At 34.4% G+C, this 15,095-nt stretch overlaps 3 protein-coding genes across 5 annotated transcripts in view; 2 read left to right on the top strand and 1 right to left on the bottom strand.

Annotated features, from left to right (window-relative positions):
- LOC100178341 (multidrug resistance protein 1-like) overlaps positions 1–3,818 on the bottom strand; it is a 9,824-nt gene extending 6,006 nt beyond the window's left edge. Inside the window, exons 1-11 of the mRNA XM_009859388.2 lie at positions 3,686–3,818; positions 3,337–3,536; positions 2,962–3,105; positions 2,769–2,873; positions 2,290–2,461; positions 2,026–2,150; positions 1,462–1,675; positions 1,054–1,236; positions 791–907; positions 297–509; positions 9–189 (exon numbers count right to left, since the gene is read on the bottom strand). Coding sequence (XP_009857690.1) covers positions 9–189; positions 297–509; positions 791–907; positions 1,054–1,236; positions 1,462–1,675; positions 2,026–2,150; positions 2,290–2,461; positions 2,769–2,873; positions 2,962–3,105; positions 3,337–3,536; positions 3,686–3,754 — 1,723 coding nt within the window. The 5' untranslated portion in view covers positions 3,755–3,818. The remainder of the gene's footprint in view (positions 1–8; positions 190–296; positions 510–790; positions 908–1,053; positions 1,237–1,461; positions 1,676–2,025; positions 2,151–2,289; positions 2,462–2,768; positions 2,874–2,961; positions 3,106–3,336; positions 3,537–3,685) is intronic.
- Positions 3,819–4,556: 738 nt separating this feature from the next.
- Positions 4,557–8,422, top strand: LOC100179916 (alkaline ceramidase). Of its 2 annotated transcripts, XM_026840456.1 has the most exons (7): positions 4,557–4,713; positions 4,991–5,111; positions 5,480–5,621; positions 6,271–6,408; positions 6,783–6,920; positions 7,448–7,582; positions 7,825–8,422. In XM_026840456.1, exons 1-7 carry the CDS (start codon positions 4,612–4,614, stop codon positions 7,892–7,894), a joined length of 846 nt encoding a protein of 281 aa, XP_026696257.1. In that variant the 5' UTR covers positions 4,557–4,611; the 3' UTR covers positions 7,895–8,422. The 2 variants fall into 2 exon arrangements, 1 of the variants encoding a protein (XP_026696257.1); XR_717142.3 differs by lacking the exon at positions 7,825–8,422 and having other exon boundaries at positions 6,271–6,404; positions 7,448–7,578.
- Positions 8,306–14,736, top strand: LOC100177559 (beta-alanine-activating enzyme). Of its 2 annotated transcripts, XM_002131474.5 has the most exons (8): positions 8,306–11,032; positions 11,613–11,785; positions 12,172–12,288; positions 12,544–12,621; positions 12,956–13,032; positions 13,418–13,535; positions 13,831–14,049; positions 14,320–14,736. In XM_002131474.5, exons 1-8 carry the CDS (start codon positions 8,479–8,481, stop codon positions 14,560–14,562), a joined length of 3,579 nt encoding a protein of 1,192 aa, XP_002131510.1. In that variant the 5' UTR covers positions 8,306–8,478; the 3' UTR covers positions 14,563–14,736. The 2 variants fall into 2 exon arrangements, with proteins under 2 accessions (XP_002131510.1, XP_018673187.1); XM_018817642.2 differs by lacking the exon at positions 12,544–12,621.
- Positions 14,737–15,095: the final 359 nt, after the last annotated feature.

Here is a 15,095-nt window from a genome sequence, read left to right as displayed (position 1 = left end):
ATGCTTACCTGCAGATGCTTTTTCCAGTGCTTGTTGAACGATCGATTCACTTTTTGTATCGAGAGCGGACGTTGCTTCGTCCAGAAGAAGAACTTTCGGATTCCGTACGATGGCGCGAGCTATAGCAATCCTCTGCTTTTGTCCTCCGCTCATTTGACCACCTCTTTCGCCAACTAACGTTTCAAATTTCTAAAACAAATAAAATGTTGGTAAATTAGAATACACGGTTTTCCAAGAACGACTACGTTTTGTTTCCAATTTAATTATTATTTAATTTGATCTTCGCTTAACCTTACATTGGGTAGCTTCATGATGAAGTTGTATGCGTTTGCTTGTCGGGCTGCTTGTTCGATTTCCCTGTCAGTTACTCCTTCGCGCCCCCAGCGGATATTCTCAGCAATAGTTGTAGCGAACAGCACAGGCTCTTGAGCGACGACCCCGATAAGTTCTCGCAGTTTTCGAACGTTAACGTCCGTCACGTTTTTCCCGCCAACGGTGACTGAACCTTCCTATAAATTAATCAACACAAAAATTTGTAACAGTGGATGGACTTAGTGTCATAATCAAAACTGCGTTGGTATACTTGAATGAATGAATTAATGAATAAATGAGTGAATGAATGCATACAAACAGTTTGGAAGGTAAAAAAGAATCTCATGATATAAAAACTTGTCAAACAGTATTATAGATAAACCGCAGACAAATATGTTAAATGATCAATTGTTTTCTACTAAACATTAATTCATCAACACTTTTACTTGATTATTCAATTATTAGTTTAGTTGTTTACCTGAACGTCATAAAATCGTTGTACAAGTTGAATGATCGTGCTTTTCCCGCATCCACTTTGCCCAACAAGCGCAACCGTCTTACCATGTTCAATAGATAATGATACTCCCTTCAGAACCTATAATTGAAATTAATTAAGTTTTTGAATGTGCGTATATATCGGGTCTTATAATGTTAAATAAAAAAATTATATATATTGGTATGAAAAGTAACGATGGCAATCAAGGGACTTATCTTTCTCTTTCGTTTATATCTATCTCTAACCTGCGTATCTGGACGTGACGGATAGGTAAATTTAACATCCTTCAGTTGTACGGATCCATCTTCAGGGTTGGGATTTTCTCCTTTGTCAGAAAAGATGTCAATAGTTGGAATGCGGTCAATCACGCTGAAGATGCTTGCACCTGCAGCCTTAGCGCCAGCGAACGACTCGAAATAGCTGCCAGCCTGGAACCGAAAGATTACGTATTAGAAATCGCAATAAACCATATTCGAAGCAACAAAAACGTGTTTTTAACGTTTATTAAAAAGAAATGGTGGAATAATAACGTCATGAATTAGAAGTCTTAATACAAAGCTGTGGTCTAATATGTATAACAGATTTTGTAACAACGAATTCACCATTTATTATAATAAATATAGTTAAAATACTTCAGACAACCGATATCTTACCGTCCCAAGAGCAAAAGCCGCAATGAGAATGTTGAAGAAAGTTGTCATCATGTTTCCAACAGTAATTTCACCATTCAACACCAACGTGGTACCATACCAATAGGACAAACCGTATAAACCGAACATTGTCAAGTAGATGAGTCCAATACTAAAGCCAGACACGAAGCCACGCTTGATGCCAACGATTTTTGCGTCTCCAAGGTTATCAGTGTATCTATACGAAGAAAGTGCAGGGAGAGGAATGATATACCAAATATAGAAAATTGAAAAAAGGTTTCTTCATATATAGTACAGTGGGGGAAGATGGGACACTTAAGCACATTACCAATTATTTCCCAAATAAAAATACGGTTTTTAGGTAATAAGACGATTTAGTATAATATCATTCCTTTATTAATTGACAACAATTCCAAAAGAACTTACTATACAATTTTATACAGATGTGGCCTCACGCTTTCAACCCTGCAGTTAGAATAACCAAACCGGACAATGGTAAACCGAATTTCAATATGTTCCATTATTATTCATGGATAACTGCGTTGTGTAACCGGACACTGAAATTACCTTTCAACTTCCTTCTGTTGACACCCGAAAGAAACCACGGTTCTCACAGCTGATATCGCTTCTTCTGCGATCGACCCAGCCTTAGCATATGCTGCTAGTTCTTTCTTGGTGTATATCCCAGTGAGCTGAAAATATAGCACGTTGTATTACTAATACTAATGTGATTAACAACTGTTTACAGAACTCAGTTTATATTTACAAGAGCATATAGGAATATAGCGGATACAATTTAAAATCATCATTAAACATATTTTTTTAACTTACCGTGAACATAAGCGTTGATGACACCCCTAGTAATGGAGATACTGCCAGTGACACCAACGCCAGTTTCCAAGCGTACACGATGCCGATTATGAGACCACTCAAAGCCATGCTTATGTACTGGATTGTAATAGAAACTTTCTCAGCAATCCCGTCTTTGATCTTCTTAACGTCACTGTATTAGAAAAAATATAGGTCTTGTAAAAGGTGACAGCTACATATATAAAGTTGGAACTAAGGCCTAAAATCGCTACCATCGCTGATAAATATCAACCAGTTTCAAGGTTGTTTTTGAGAAGTGCATAAAAGAATAATGCGTTTAGCATCAAAACTTCTCAGAGTCATGGTCATTACTGGTGGAAGTAATAAGTAAAAGTGATCTCAGTTAAAATAAGTTGAAGTACTTTACCGACATCCTTCAATATAAAACGGCTATGTAACATGTAATAATAATTTATACTTAAGGATATAACTATACGTACGCAGATAGTCGGACGTTTAGTTCACCAGATGAAGTGACGTCATGAAATCCCATATCCTGCCGCAAAATAGCACGGAAGTAAGCGACCCTGATCCGCTTCGTCTGTCTGTGTGTAGAAAAACAAAATTTAAAATTTTAAATTTACGTACGATTTAAAACATTTCAGTGTTAAAATTCAATTAGCCAAAGTTTACCTTACTGATGCCAAAGACCAACAGCCGACTTGGATGGTCGCAAAGAAAAGGACCGCGCACGCGATGTACACGAAGTAGTAGACATATTTCATAGCCTCGTCCTTGAATCCATTTAAAGTAGGAGCAACTGTTGCGTTCCATTGCCTAAAAATACCCGGATATTTCATAAACTTTATTACGTATTAGAGCATATACAAGCATGCCACCTTTGGGGTGCAAATAAAAACGCATCTAATACGAAAGACCCAATTATTCATTATCACACGCATTTATATTACAAACAATAAAAACTACTAAAAATGATACTTTAAAAAAAAACGCTGTATTTTTTATTGATCACATATGATACATGAAACCCAGTAAGTAATTGCTTACGATTCGTTCAGTGTTGTCAAGTTCATTGCGTAGCAGATATTATATTGTAGCTGGCATTGCAAGTATCGACCATAAGTTGTAAACTCAGTGGTAAGTTGGCCAAAGAAAATGAACATAACGGGTAGACCTGCGCCATGTATAACAGCCGCCAATGTTCCTATGGTCATCAGAAAGTAGTCGAAACCAGTAGCGAAGCGAAGCTGTAAAATAATTCAAATATACCGAAAATATACATTGTAAAAACATATGCGTTAATGCGTAAAAGCTATACATATACTGATATATATGGGGGGTTTTCACCGTTACTATTTATAAACCCGTGTAAAATTGTGAATTTTGGTACACTTACAAGTTTAGAATAAGGGACCGAGGGCAGCTCCTCTTTCTCCTTTTCATCTGACTCATTGTCGGAGCCCATCGTGCTTTCGTCCTTGCTCTCAGAGAACGAAGTACATTCGTCCTCCACAGGCTTTACAACCCTAAATTATTACAAACTATTTTTTTTAAAACGTATTTTATAATTTTAAATTATTTATTACGTCATAATTACCTCTAAATGCACATAATTACAAAACAACAAAGGCAGTAACTTTAAGTAGGTAAAAGTTAACGAAATTTCGACAATATTGTCGTTAAGTTGTTAAGTATTTTTGACAACATATTAAACATAGCATAAATCATTTCCAGATCTTCCGTTCTGATTATTATTTTTGTTTGGTCATTTGATCCAATTTGTAAACAGGCAATATTGGGATTGTGGGTCATTGTTGAACTTTTCTAGTAACTCGTAAAAGCAAACCAGAGGTTTGCGAAATGTCGCCGTTTCGCTACTGCGCTACGCGATAACTTACATTCATTTATTTATACCCGTAAAAGACACCTAGCGACAATTGTTTCAACCTAGTAGTAAATGATAGTTGTTTCGGCTGAGATGCTGTGAAAGCACCAAGCACATACATTACGCCAGGTGATATCGTTATGCAACACACCGGTTAATATACGAGCTTTACGTATTAGAAAAAAATGAATAAATATATTATAAAATCTGTGCCCGATGTAGTCGACAGCTGGAGATTGTTTTTATAATGTATATCTGCCGTTGATGTTGCACATCTAGTTTATGGGCCTATCGAGCATGTCTGTGCATGTTTTGATAGTAAAACTTTACCCGGCTCCACTGGCGTCCGCAGGATCCCACCGGGCGTGTTGTAGCAAACCGTTGTTTAAACTTTAAGAAGCATCTTTGGAAGCAAACTGCAGCAAATGATTTAGGAAATGTATTTACCAGACAAACTTGTTAAACCTCTCTCATCAAAAATCGACTGGTGCGAACCAAACTATGTCGTTTCTACTAATATCGCCGAGTTTTGGAACACGGTAGGTTCTGTTTTCTTTCTCACAGTTTTGGGCATGTTTGAGGTTGATTACTTTACGATTACTTCACTATCACATAGTTTCTTCCAATCAAATGTGAATAAGTTTTTACCTGTAAACGTGTTTAACTAGTAACTACTATATATTGTTTTTTCGCTATATATCTTGTCTTTTTCCTTTTAAATATTTCTAAATCTTCGGTACCGACGTACCGTAATCAATAATCATAGAGTCAAATATAATTATTATTATTATTATTATGTTACATCTTTTAATTTAGTTGAGCAATATTCCCATGCTTGTGATTCCTCTTATTCTCATCTACCTCTACAAAGATTATTCCTTGAAAGTTCTTCATTGTCGATTTGTGAACATTGTGTGGGCTCTACTTGTCCTAACAGGTTTGTCAGACTTTTTTTTCTACTTAATGCGCCTAATATGAACACTATGTTTAAAAAGAAAATGAACACCCATCCTGTTTCGGATATTCTACTGTCACAGCATTATTAAACGGTTAATCTATTTCATTCAAATCTAATTTCTGTGATAATTTGATCTGTATTGACAAACAGGATTTTAATTTTTCTAACTTGCATTTATGTTCATAGTTTTAACACAACTATACCTTATGCTTGTGGGTTTCTTAGATTGTAAAATATGTATGTTAAAAAATGGTAAAAAATTATTTTGCGCAAAAATTCATCTTTTCGGTCCGATTTGTAAATATATTGGCCTGCTGTTATACATTTGCTCAACATTGGATATTCAGCAATTGGTTCAACATACTTCCATGCTACATTGAGTTTACTTGGATTGTTTGTTGATGAAATTGGCATTCTATGGATGGGGTTTGCAATGCTTGGGATGTGGTTGCCAGGAGTTTATCTGCCAGAGTATTTCAATAAAAACAGGTGCGTTGAATTTGTGCATGGTTATATTGCTCTGGTAATTTTATAAACGTATTCTATTCTAAATCTAATATATAAATATATAGAAGCAGGTTTTTGCTTAGAAAATGGACACGTATAAAACGTAACGTGCTTGATAAAAACATACTCTGACTAACATAGATAATAACGCACATAATAAAAACGTGAAAGATTGGTTTTAAACTACAATAATATTACTGCTTTACTATTTTTTAGGAGGAGGGGTTCTAATTTTACAAAAAAAATAAAAAAATTTTTTAAAAATGATATTCGAATGAGGGGGTTCGGACCCTCGTTACCCCCCCCCCCCCTTCCTCTTTGTATACGCCCGTGTATATATATATATATATACTTAATCGGATAATACAAGGGTTACTGATTTATTTTTATTTATGACATTATTTTAATTGATTGTTTATTACAATATTTTTGGTTTGCATCAAACTTATGTCAAGGTGTTACCTCTAGCTTGTGGGACAAATATATTAGTGTACGTGTGAATTAGAAGCACTACAAAAGATTTTCCCATAATACAAGAACAAATATTATAGTTTGTTGAAAACAGTAAAAACCACCCATGTTAAGGTAGCTTCTAGTTCTGTACCTAAATGCATCCTTCTTTTGACACCAGATACCATTACCATGTCCTCATGATAGCTGGTGCAATAACTTCAACAATCCTCGGTTTAATTAAACCACAGATTAACCACATCTTTCTCTTTTTCTTTCTTATCCCAACTTTAAAGGTGGCAAAAGGACAACTCAGTAGGTGAGCTATTATTTTTTAAAGTACATAATTTTTTTTCTTGCATTATATTTAGTTCTAGGATATTGTGTTAGCAACAATACATAACAAAAAAAATCCTACAAAGTAATATACATAGTAATTTGTAAGCTGGCATGAGGTGTATGAAACACAACGCTTGTGTTATAACAACTGTTGTTTCCCGTCTAGGAAGGGATAAAGCAAGTTAAATTCAGTTTTGAGATGCTGTTATTTTAAGATGGATATTATTACAGTTTCAAGAAAATGTTAGAAATAAGTTTTGAAATGCTAATATTAACAATATTGGCAAACAAGTAACAATTATTATCATATTTTTTTAATGATTTTAAAAGTTGAATAATTTGTTTCATTAACAGGCACACGAGTCCAGAGTTTCAGCGTTTATGCAAAAGAGGTTTAGTTACCCTCGCATTTGCTCTTGTGAGTTGGGTATGTGATCGATTCATTTGTTCATTTTGGCTTCAAATTCATTTCCCCTATTTGCATGCAATTTGGTAAGTGACAGTTGATTGTCTGTAGTTATACTATAGTGGGGTGGGGATACATGGGGTGCCCTTTTATACGATTTTCTTATCCCATTTGGTGGTTAACAAAGAACATTTAAAGAAATATAAACCGTATCATCACCACTCCCATCGACCGTTGTTAACTGTTTAAAATACAATCAGGATGTTTAGATATTATCTGCTAAAGGTGTCCCATTTTATTGGTATTTTCCAACTTTATATTATATATATTTGTTTTTTGTAGGTTGACACACGGGGCTTACAAGTCATAATAACCCATTCTTAAACAATGTAGCAGTAACACTAGCTGGTTAAGTTTAAATCCAAGATTAAATTTTAAAATCCATTATTTTCTATATTTATTTTCATTATTTTCTAGAGCATTTTGCAAATCTACTACCCAAACTTAAATAACAGCAAAATATGTTATAACTTCGAGATTTAATGTATAAGAGTGGTGAGGAATAGTTTTTTTGCAAATCTTTCACTTAAACAATAACTTTGTTTGTTACCAGGCATGTACTGATTGCAATTGCAACCTACCAGCTTGGTGTATGTTGTTCATATAGTTATGCACTGCACAGCTCACCAAAAACCAACCCAACTTTGCAATTTTGGAAGCTGGCGGGAAGTCGTTTTATCGGATTATGGTTTGTTTCCTTTGATTACATTGTTTAAGTCTTTAACTTTTCATTCCGTTTTGCTTTATAAATTTAGAACTGTGGTCCTTTGTGGATATGTATTTTACAGAATTGTGTTATCAATGCAAATAGTTTTAACTTTGAGCATCGAGAATCTTTAATGTTTTTTTACCAGATTGTGTGATTTTTACATTTTTAAAATTTGTATGTTGATTATCTGTGTTAAACAAAGTTTTTTTCTTTGCATTTAGTTTACAGGGTTGGAAATCTCAGCCAATCTTGTTTTCATTCAATCAAATATACACATACTTCTTTATTTAAGCATATATATGTACTCTATTTTTTGTGAAAGTTTTTTATTTTATTTACCACCCACTTTATCCTGTACTATAAAATATTATACCAAGTACCAGATACATTTAGCTTACTCAGTTTTACTTTATGACAATTTGGCCTAAAAATTAAAGTATATTTTAAAGTGCTTCACAATCCTGACTTTTTTATGTGTGATTTTTTTCAAACTTTATTGCTAACAAAAATGTATACAACAAGAGTCCTGTTTTATTTTTTATCAATAGTTTTTTTTCTCATTTTTGTACTTATGCACAAACTTTGTATAACCAAATATTCTGTTTTTATCACATCAATGTTGTAAAGGTTCCATCCGATATCCCAAGTTTTATTCTTTATCTGTTTTTCACTGTTCCGAAATTGTGAAGTAGCTTGTATTGTGTCTTACTGCACTGACAAATGCAAATTTGGCGACACCATTTTATTTGAGTTGCACTAGTACATTTTATCTAATCTTGCACTATGTACTCAACAATTTAAAACTTACTTTAATATACAGTGCTGACAGGTCATGTTAGGACTCAGGATATGACTAAAACCTTAAAAGTTTTTAAATGCGATTGGAAACACTGTTTAATGAAGCAGTCAAAGACACTCCCTCTGGTGTTGCCGTTGAGTTTTTCGATGAAGATCTGAGAAAAGGCAAGTTAACCTATGAAGAGGTGGCTTCATTGGCTGATGAAGTTAGAAAATTAATCCAGAGCCATGTATTGAGAACTCAAGATGGTGTAAAATGTCCCGAATTCCTTTGGAGCACCACTAAAAATGCCCACGGTGATAAAAAGGTTGAAAATGATCAATGTTGCCAGCACTTTATGTGTAGACATGTACCCAGTAATAAAGGTTGCATTTCCAAACGGGTGATTGGACTTTACATTGAACCGTCATTGTTTCTACCAAGTTTAGTGATTGGCGTTCTACAATCTGGATGCAGTTTTGCTCCGATTGACCCAAATGCAAAATTCAACTCAAAGAAAGATTTTATGAAAGCCGCAAGTGTGAGTTGCGTAATAACTTCAATTTCCAACGCAAGCAATGTTAAAAGTATTCTTGGTGATTGCAAAATGATCCCATTATATTGGAATCTACAAACAACTGACTTCATATTATGCTTATCTGAGATAAACCGTGGTGATACTTTTATCCCAACCAAACTGTTGCCACTTGCTTACACTCTCCACACTTCTGGTACAACAGGTAAACCAAAAATTGTAAAAGTCCCTCACAAGTCCATTCTTCCTAACATAGTTCATTTAAAAAGGATGTTCCAAGTAGGTAGAAACGATAAGGTTGCTATGGTTTCACCTCTTACCTTTGACCCTTGTATTGTTGAAATGTTCATTGCATTATCCAGTGGAGCAACGTTAGTCATACCACAACATGTACTTAAGCAAAGACCATCACTTCTTTGTGAGGTTTTTTTCAAGTTATCTAAAGTTACCATCATTCAGCCCACTCCATGCTTAATGAACCGATTCTGTTTAAATGATCTTCAGAACTTTGCATTCGCTTCAAATTCCTCTGTAAGGTTGGTCGCATTAGTTGGAGAAGCTTGTCCAAGTTGCAAAACAATCAGTTCATGGATAAATCCTATATTACTTGCAGAATATTCTAGAAATAAAGAAATTATAAAGTTTCCTAGATTTTACAATATATATGGCATCACTGAAGTTTCTTCTTGGGCAACACTGCATGAAATTCCAGTTGAAAACATAATATCATGCTTGAACGACCCAATACCTCTAGGTCTCCCACTCTGTTCAACCAAGTTGGAGATCAGTAATGGCAACCAATCCTGTGTTATTCAATCCAAGCATTCATTGGAACATCTGTTAACTAACCAGCACAGTACTGGTTTTGCATCTGAGGTAATATTTAACATTGGTGATAAGCATGAGTTTACTGGATTGCTTAAAATTGGGGGCTCTGAAAGGGCTTGTGTTGTTCTTGATAATGTGGGTGGTTCACGAACTGAAACACTTAAAAATCCAATGCACTCTTCTGGAGATATGGTTACTGTTGTTATTGATAAATCAAGATCAGTTGCAGATATAGGAAAGCAAACGTTTACTGTCACTGGCGATGTCAAACTGTTTTATTTAGGAAGGAAAGATGGACAGATCAAAAGAAATGGCAAAAGAATGAATATTCTGACTGTGAAACAGAAACTTGAAAGCTTTAAACTCTGTTCGGTTGCCCATGTTTTGAATGTATCACCTGAGATGATGGTCGAACTTAGGATTGAAAAGAAGCAATTTGTTTTCCAAAGTGCTCGGCTTATTGCATTTGTTGTTCTTGCAAATACATCAGAAGAGATGAGAGAGAACTTCAGAAAGAGGGTGAAAGATGTTTTGGATGCTCATCTTGTTCCTGATGATGTCAAGTTTGTTGATGATTTGCCATTGACAACGCATGGAAAGGTGAATGACAAGGATTTAATTCAAAGATATTTAGAAAGTATTACTAAGGCAAGAAAATCTGATATTTTGACGATGGATTGTATAAGAAATATTTTAAAGAAAAGCTTGTGCAAAATTTTTAACAAGACTTTTAATGAAATAGATTTTTTTCAATCCAGTGATAATTTATTTACCTCAAACTTTATTACTTTGGGCGGCGATTCGTTTGGTGCAGTAAAGTTGATCTCTATGTTGGAGGCTTGTATGACACCACCTAACCATGGACAGTTGCTGCAAGTTATACTAAACAATACATTAGAAGATGTGGTGACATACCTGCATAAAACATTGCTTCAAAATCAAAGTAAAAACCCCACCAACATCAAGCAAATTTATGATAATGATTTCAAATCTGTAATACCTTTAAAGCGTAAAGCAGATGTCAATACTGTGTCATTAAAAGTTCCAAAGCCTGTAACAAGAGATGTCTCAATGCCATTGAAAGTTGTGTCAGTGGCACGGGGTGGGAGAGTTTATCGTCATTCTGCTGATATGGAATTACACAGTGTTGGGAAATCAGAGCCCTTCACTTGTACAACAGAGTTAACATTAGAGGAGGTATGGAAACATAACACACGTAAATGTGTGGATGCTTCACCGTTGGTGATTGTTTCGGATGAAAATGGATTACCAAGCTCTGTTATTATAGGTAGGTAAGCAAACAGAAATGTATCATTCATAACATAGGTGTCAACAAACTGAAAGTATCATATCATAGGTGTTTTGTTATACATAAATCTATTATAAATAGTGCAAATTTTATCTCCCTAAACAATACACTAAAGACCATACTGATTCCAATAACTGCAGCATGGCTTAAGAGTTAAGCTACAATGGTTTAGATTTACAATACCATTTTACTGTTTAATTCAAATAAACGGTAACAGTCACATCATGACACCATTAATATAGTAGTATGGGGTAAAATGGGACACCTTTAGACAATATCGAAATATCCTGATGATTGCGTTTTAAACAATTAAATACAGTCTATGGGAGTTGTGTTGATATAGTTTTATCATTTTTTATTTATACGGAATGGGAAGAAAAAGTAGAATGAAAAAGTGTCCCACCTTTCTCCCACCCTACTATAATAAACATTTGAACAATAGTGTTGGAGGAGTGTTGGAATAATTTAATAGTTCTTTGTTTATTATTAAATGGAAAGAGAAATAAAATAAACACGTGTCCAATCTTCCACCTTACTATAACAAACATTTGAATAACAGGATCTCATTCTCACTACTTGGTGTGTTTGAATCTGATGAAAGGTAATGTTGAGTGGGAGACAAAACTGGGGGGAAGAATTGAATCTTCTGCTTGTTTGACCCCTGATGGTCATTATGTTGTTGTTGGTTGTTACGATGGGAATGTTTATGCTCTTCATGTTAAACATGGATTGGTGAGTTTGGATGTTAACAGTGTTATTGTTATGTAGGTAAAATTAAAAAAAAAATTATCAAAAACAATCTCCCACAAAGTAACGTACATGGTAGCTTGTAAGCCAGCATGAGGTGTGTTAATCTGAACACCCGTGTTTTAACGACTGTCCTTTTCCGGCCATAAAATTTGGCTTTTCTTTTATCCAAAATTTAAAAACCTTATTTATTTTTTTGTTTTGTTTATAAACATGTTTTAACCAACTGTTGTATTACATTACTATTGACTATCTGTCTTTTTGCTCATGTAAAATTTCCGGATCAACGTTATCATGACCGTATAGACTAAATAAATTTCACTCATGTATCGTTCATAACTTTCAATCATTCCTACTTGCCACTGTTACAGGTATATTGGAAATTCTTCACTGGGTCTGAGGTAAAGAGTTCTCCATGTCCTGGAATAAATGGTTCTGTTATCTACATTGGATCGCACAGTGGTTCTATCCATTGTCTGGATATTAAGGTAACATTTCTGCAGTTTCCACTAAAGTCAGCAAACAGTAATAAATTAAATTCCGCGAATCTGACTCTGATCTGGTGCTCTAAAAACGTAATGGACAAAAATCAAGTCTAACCAATTGTATAATTAAAAAAAATATTTCGCCTAAATGGCATCGTCAATTTCTCTTACAAATAGAACCCACACAATACAGTGTGTTAAAATAAAGAGTATGCTCAACAATTTATTAAATATATATAATGTCTTTATTAATTTTAGCATAAACATTGCTTATGGGAAGAACATTGCGGGGGTGGAGCTATTTTCTCATCACCGTGCTTAAATAAATATGACAAGGTCATTCAGTTAAACTATTATACAAACTAAACTAATGTAAATAGGCTTATAATAATAGTCAATTGTTGGTAAAATAGCTTTATGGAATTTTCTGCTGTTGTTGCTACCAGTCATAATGTTTTATACAAGTAAATAACTCTTCTGGTAAGAAAACAAATAAAAACGTTGAATGTTTTTTTTACAAGAAAAGCTATTTACTAATATTTTGGGGAATTGCCAAAATAAAAGACCATAGTTTTTTAGTAATAACATGTGTTAATAGACTGACAGCATATAAATCGTGTGATGTAATAATATGACTATTTCAATGTACCGGAAACATTTTCTTGATTAGGTTCATGATCCAAGTATAATTGTATGCAGTTTGGCTGGAAGAGTTTTATCACTGTATGCTGAGAACGGCAGAAGAAGGTATGTATTGTGTAGTTTGTTTAAATTATTGGTAATTTATTTGCTGTGTGTGAATCAAGGTTAGATTTACACGATTGTATTTAAAAATAACGCAATCTGATTTATCAAACCATTTTGCATTAGGTAAACTGCTTTTGATAATTGATAATATATATATATATATATATATGTGTGTGTGTTAACTGTCATAACTTCCCAAATCTGACCCTGTCTTGGTGCTTATAGAGTTATCGATTCTTGCATAAAGAAATACAGTAAGGATCTGGTGCTTTGAAAATGTAACAGACAAAAATCAAGTCCAACCAATTGTATATTAAATTACTATGTTCTTGTTAAGCTATTTGGTAAATAATTTAACTTACACTTTGGCTTTGTTTCTACCAAGTTGGTGTCTGAACCTTGGAAAGCCAATCTTCTCATCACCTTCCGTTTCCGAATCTGGAATTTTTGTTGCTTGTGTGGATTGCTGTCTCTATAAACTAGATCATATAAGTGGAGATGTGGTAAGATGAATAGGAAATTAAGTTTAGATGTTTATAATGTCCAGTATGTGTTTGTATTAACAACTTTCAAAACAGTGGGTGTATGTGTCCTTCACTTATAAGTTGTCTAATTCGTTAGACATCGGAAACAAAAACAATCAACCACAAAGTTACATCTGTAATAACTCGTAAGCTTAAAACAAAACGAAACACTGTATTAAATTGACTGTCACTTTCCGGCCACGCGAAAATAAAGTTAATCTCTCATATTATGTATCAACGTACACTTAATATCCCATTTCCCACATTACAACAGACATGGTCATACCAAACAATGGAACCAATTTTCTCGTCTCCCACTGTTGCTTCAACTCCTTCAAACAATGTTGTATTCATTGGCTCACATGATGGTAACCTATATTGCATTAATGCTGATACTGGATCGAAATTATGGGAATTCCCCTCATCAGAGAACAGCAGTGTACACCCAATCTATGCAACTCCATTTCCAATTTGTTCTAATAATATGGTTAAGGTGAGTTCAATAAAAATAGAGTTGATAGTATTCATTGCTAGTACTGTTATCCATTTTTAAACGCATTTAGTAAAACAAGAATTTATTAAAGGTAAGATTTAGTGTTAAGTAAATTACTCTTGTTTATTTAGTTGTAGCATAATGTATTGGTCTGTAATGCATATTTCTTTGACCATTTCTTCTATGAGCCATTTTATTTCACTTTTCAATTATTTTAGTCCGGAAAAATATTCTTTGAAATGTATGAAAGTTAACTTTTTTATCCAACAGTATATTTCTTCTGTTTCCACCAATGGATTGCTCTCGTTACTCGACGTAAAATCCGGTCGTGTGGTGGCGCAAAAGAGCCTTTCTGGTGACGTCTTCTCTTCCCCAATCTTCATTGGTCGAGAGATATCACGTGACGGTGTGAATGAACCATCCAAAATTAACGTTATTGGTCATGTAGTTGTCGGGTGTCGTAACAACAATGTTTATTCGTTTGCACTTACAAATAAATCGAACGTAACTTAGCCTAGGTGCAAAAAACAGCCGCCCTTTTTAATTGACACTTTTTCCACCCTTTTTATCCATATCGTGTTTTAACGACTGTTGTTTTGCCGTTGATTCTTTTCTCTTCGTTTTTTTAAATAACATTATCTTTGCCATTGTTTACGAAGTGACAAATAAAAATTACGTTTTGATTAGCACCGTTCGTTCTGTTCTGGTTGGACTACGGGTATTACGCCACGTTGATGTGCGTAGAGTTTCGACGTGTACAATGCGCTCACTGCACGAGTTCTGTTATTTTAGCCGGAAGTTGTAATAAATATATGAAGCAAGTTTGCCAGGACGAAGATCTATTAATGGATTTATCTGTTCGTGCACTGCGACTGTCATCTAAAATGATTTCTTCCTCATGAAGGGATAAAGTCATCCAAGCTGCGCCTCGCAAATTGGCTGTAATGTGATAATACATAATTGATTAAAGTGATTCTGCCGAGTTCTGTCCATCAGAAAGTCAAACGCGTCATTTATTTATCATGACACGGTTGTGGCTTTGGAGA

Source organism: Ciona intestinalis, chromosome 2, assembly GCF_000224145.3.
Source record: "Ciona intestinalis chromosome 2, KH, whole genome shotgun sequence".
Taxonomy (NCBI): Eukaryota; Metazoa; Chordata; class Ascidiacea; order Phlebobranchia; family Cionidae; genus Ciona; species Ciona intestinalis.
This window is presented reverse-complemented; position numbering and strand designations above follow the sequence as displayed.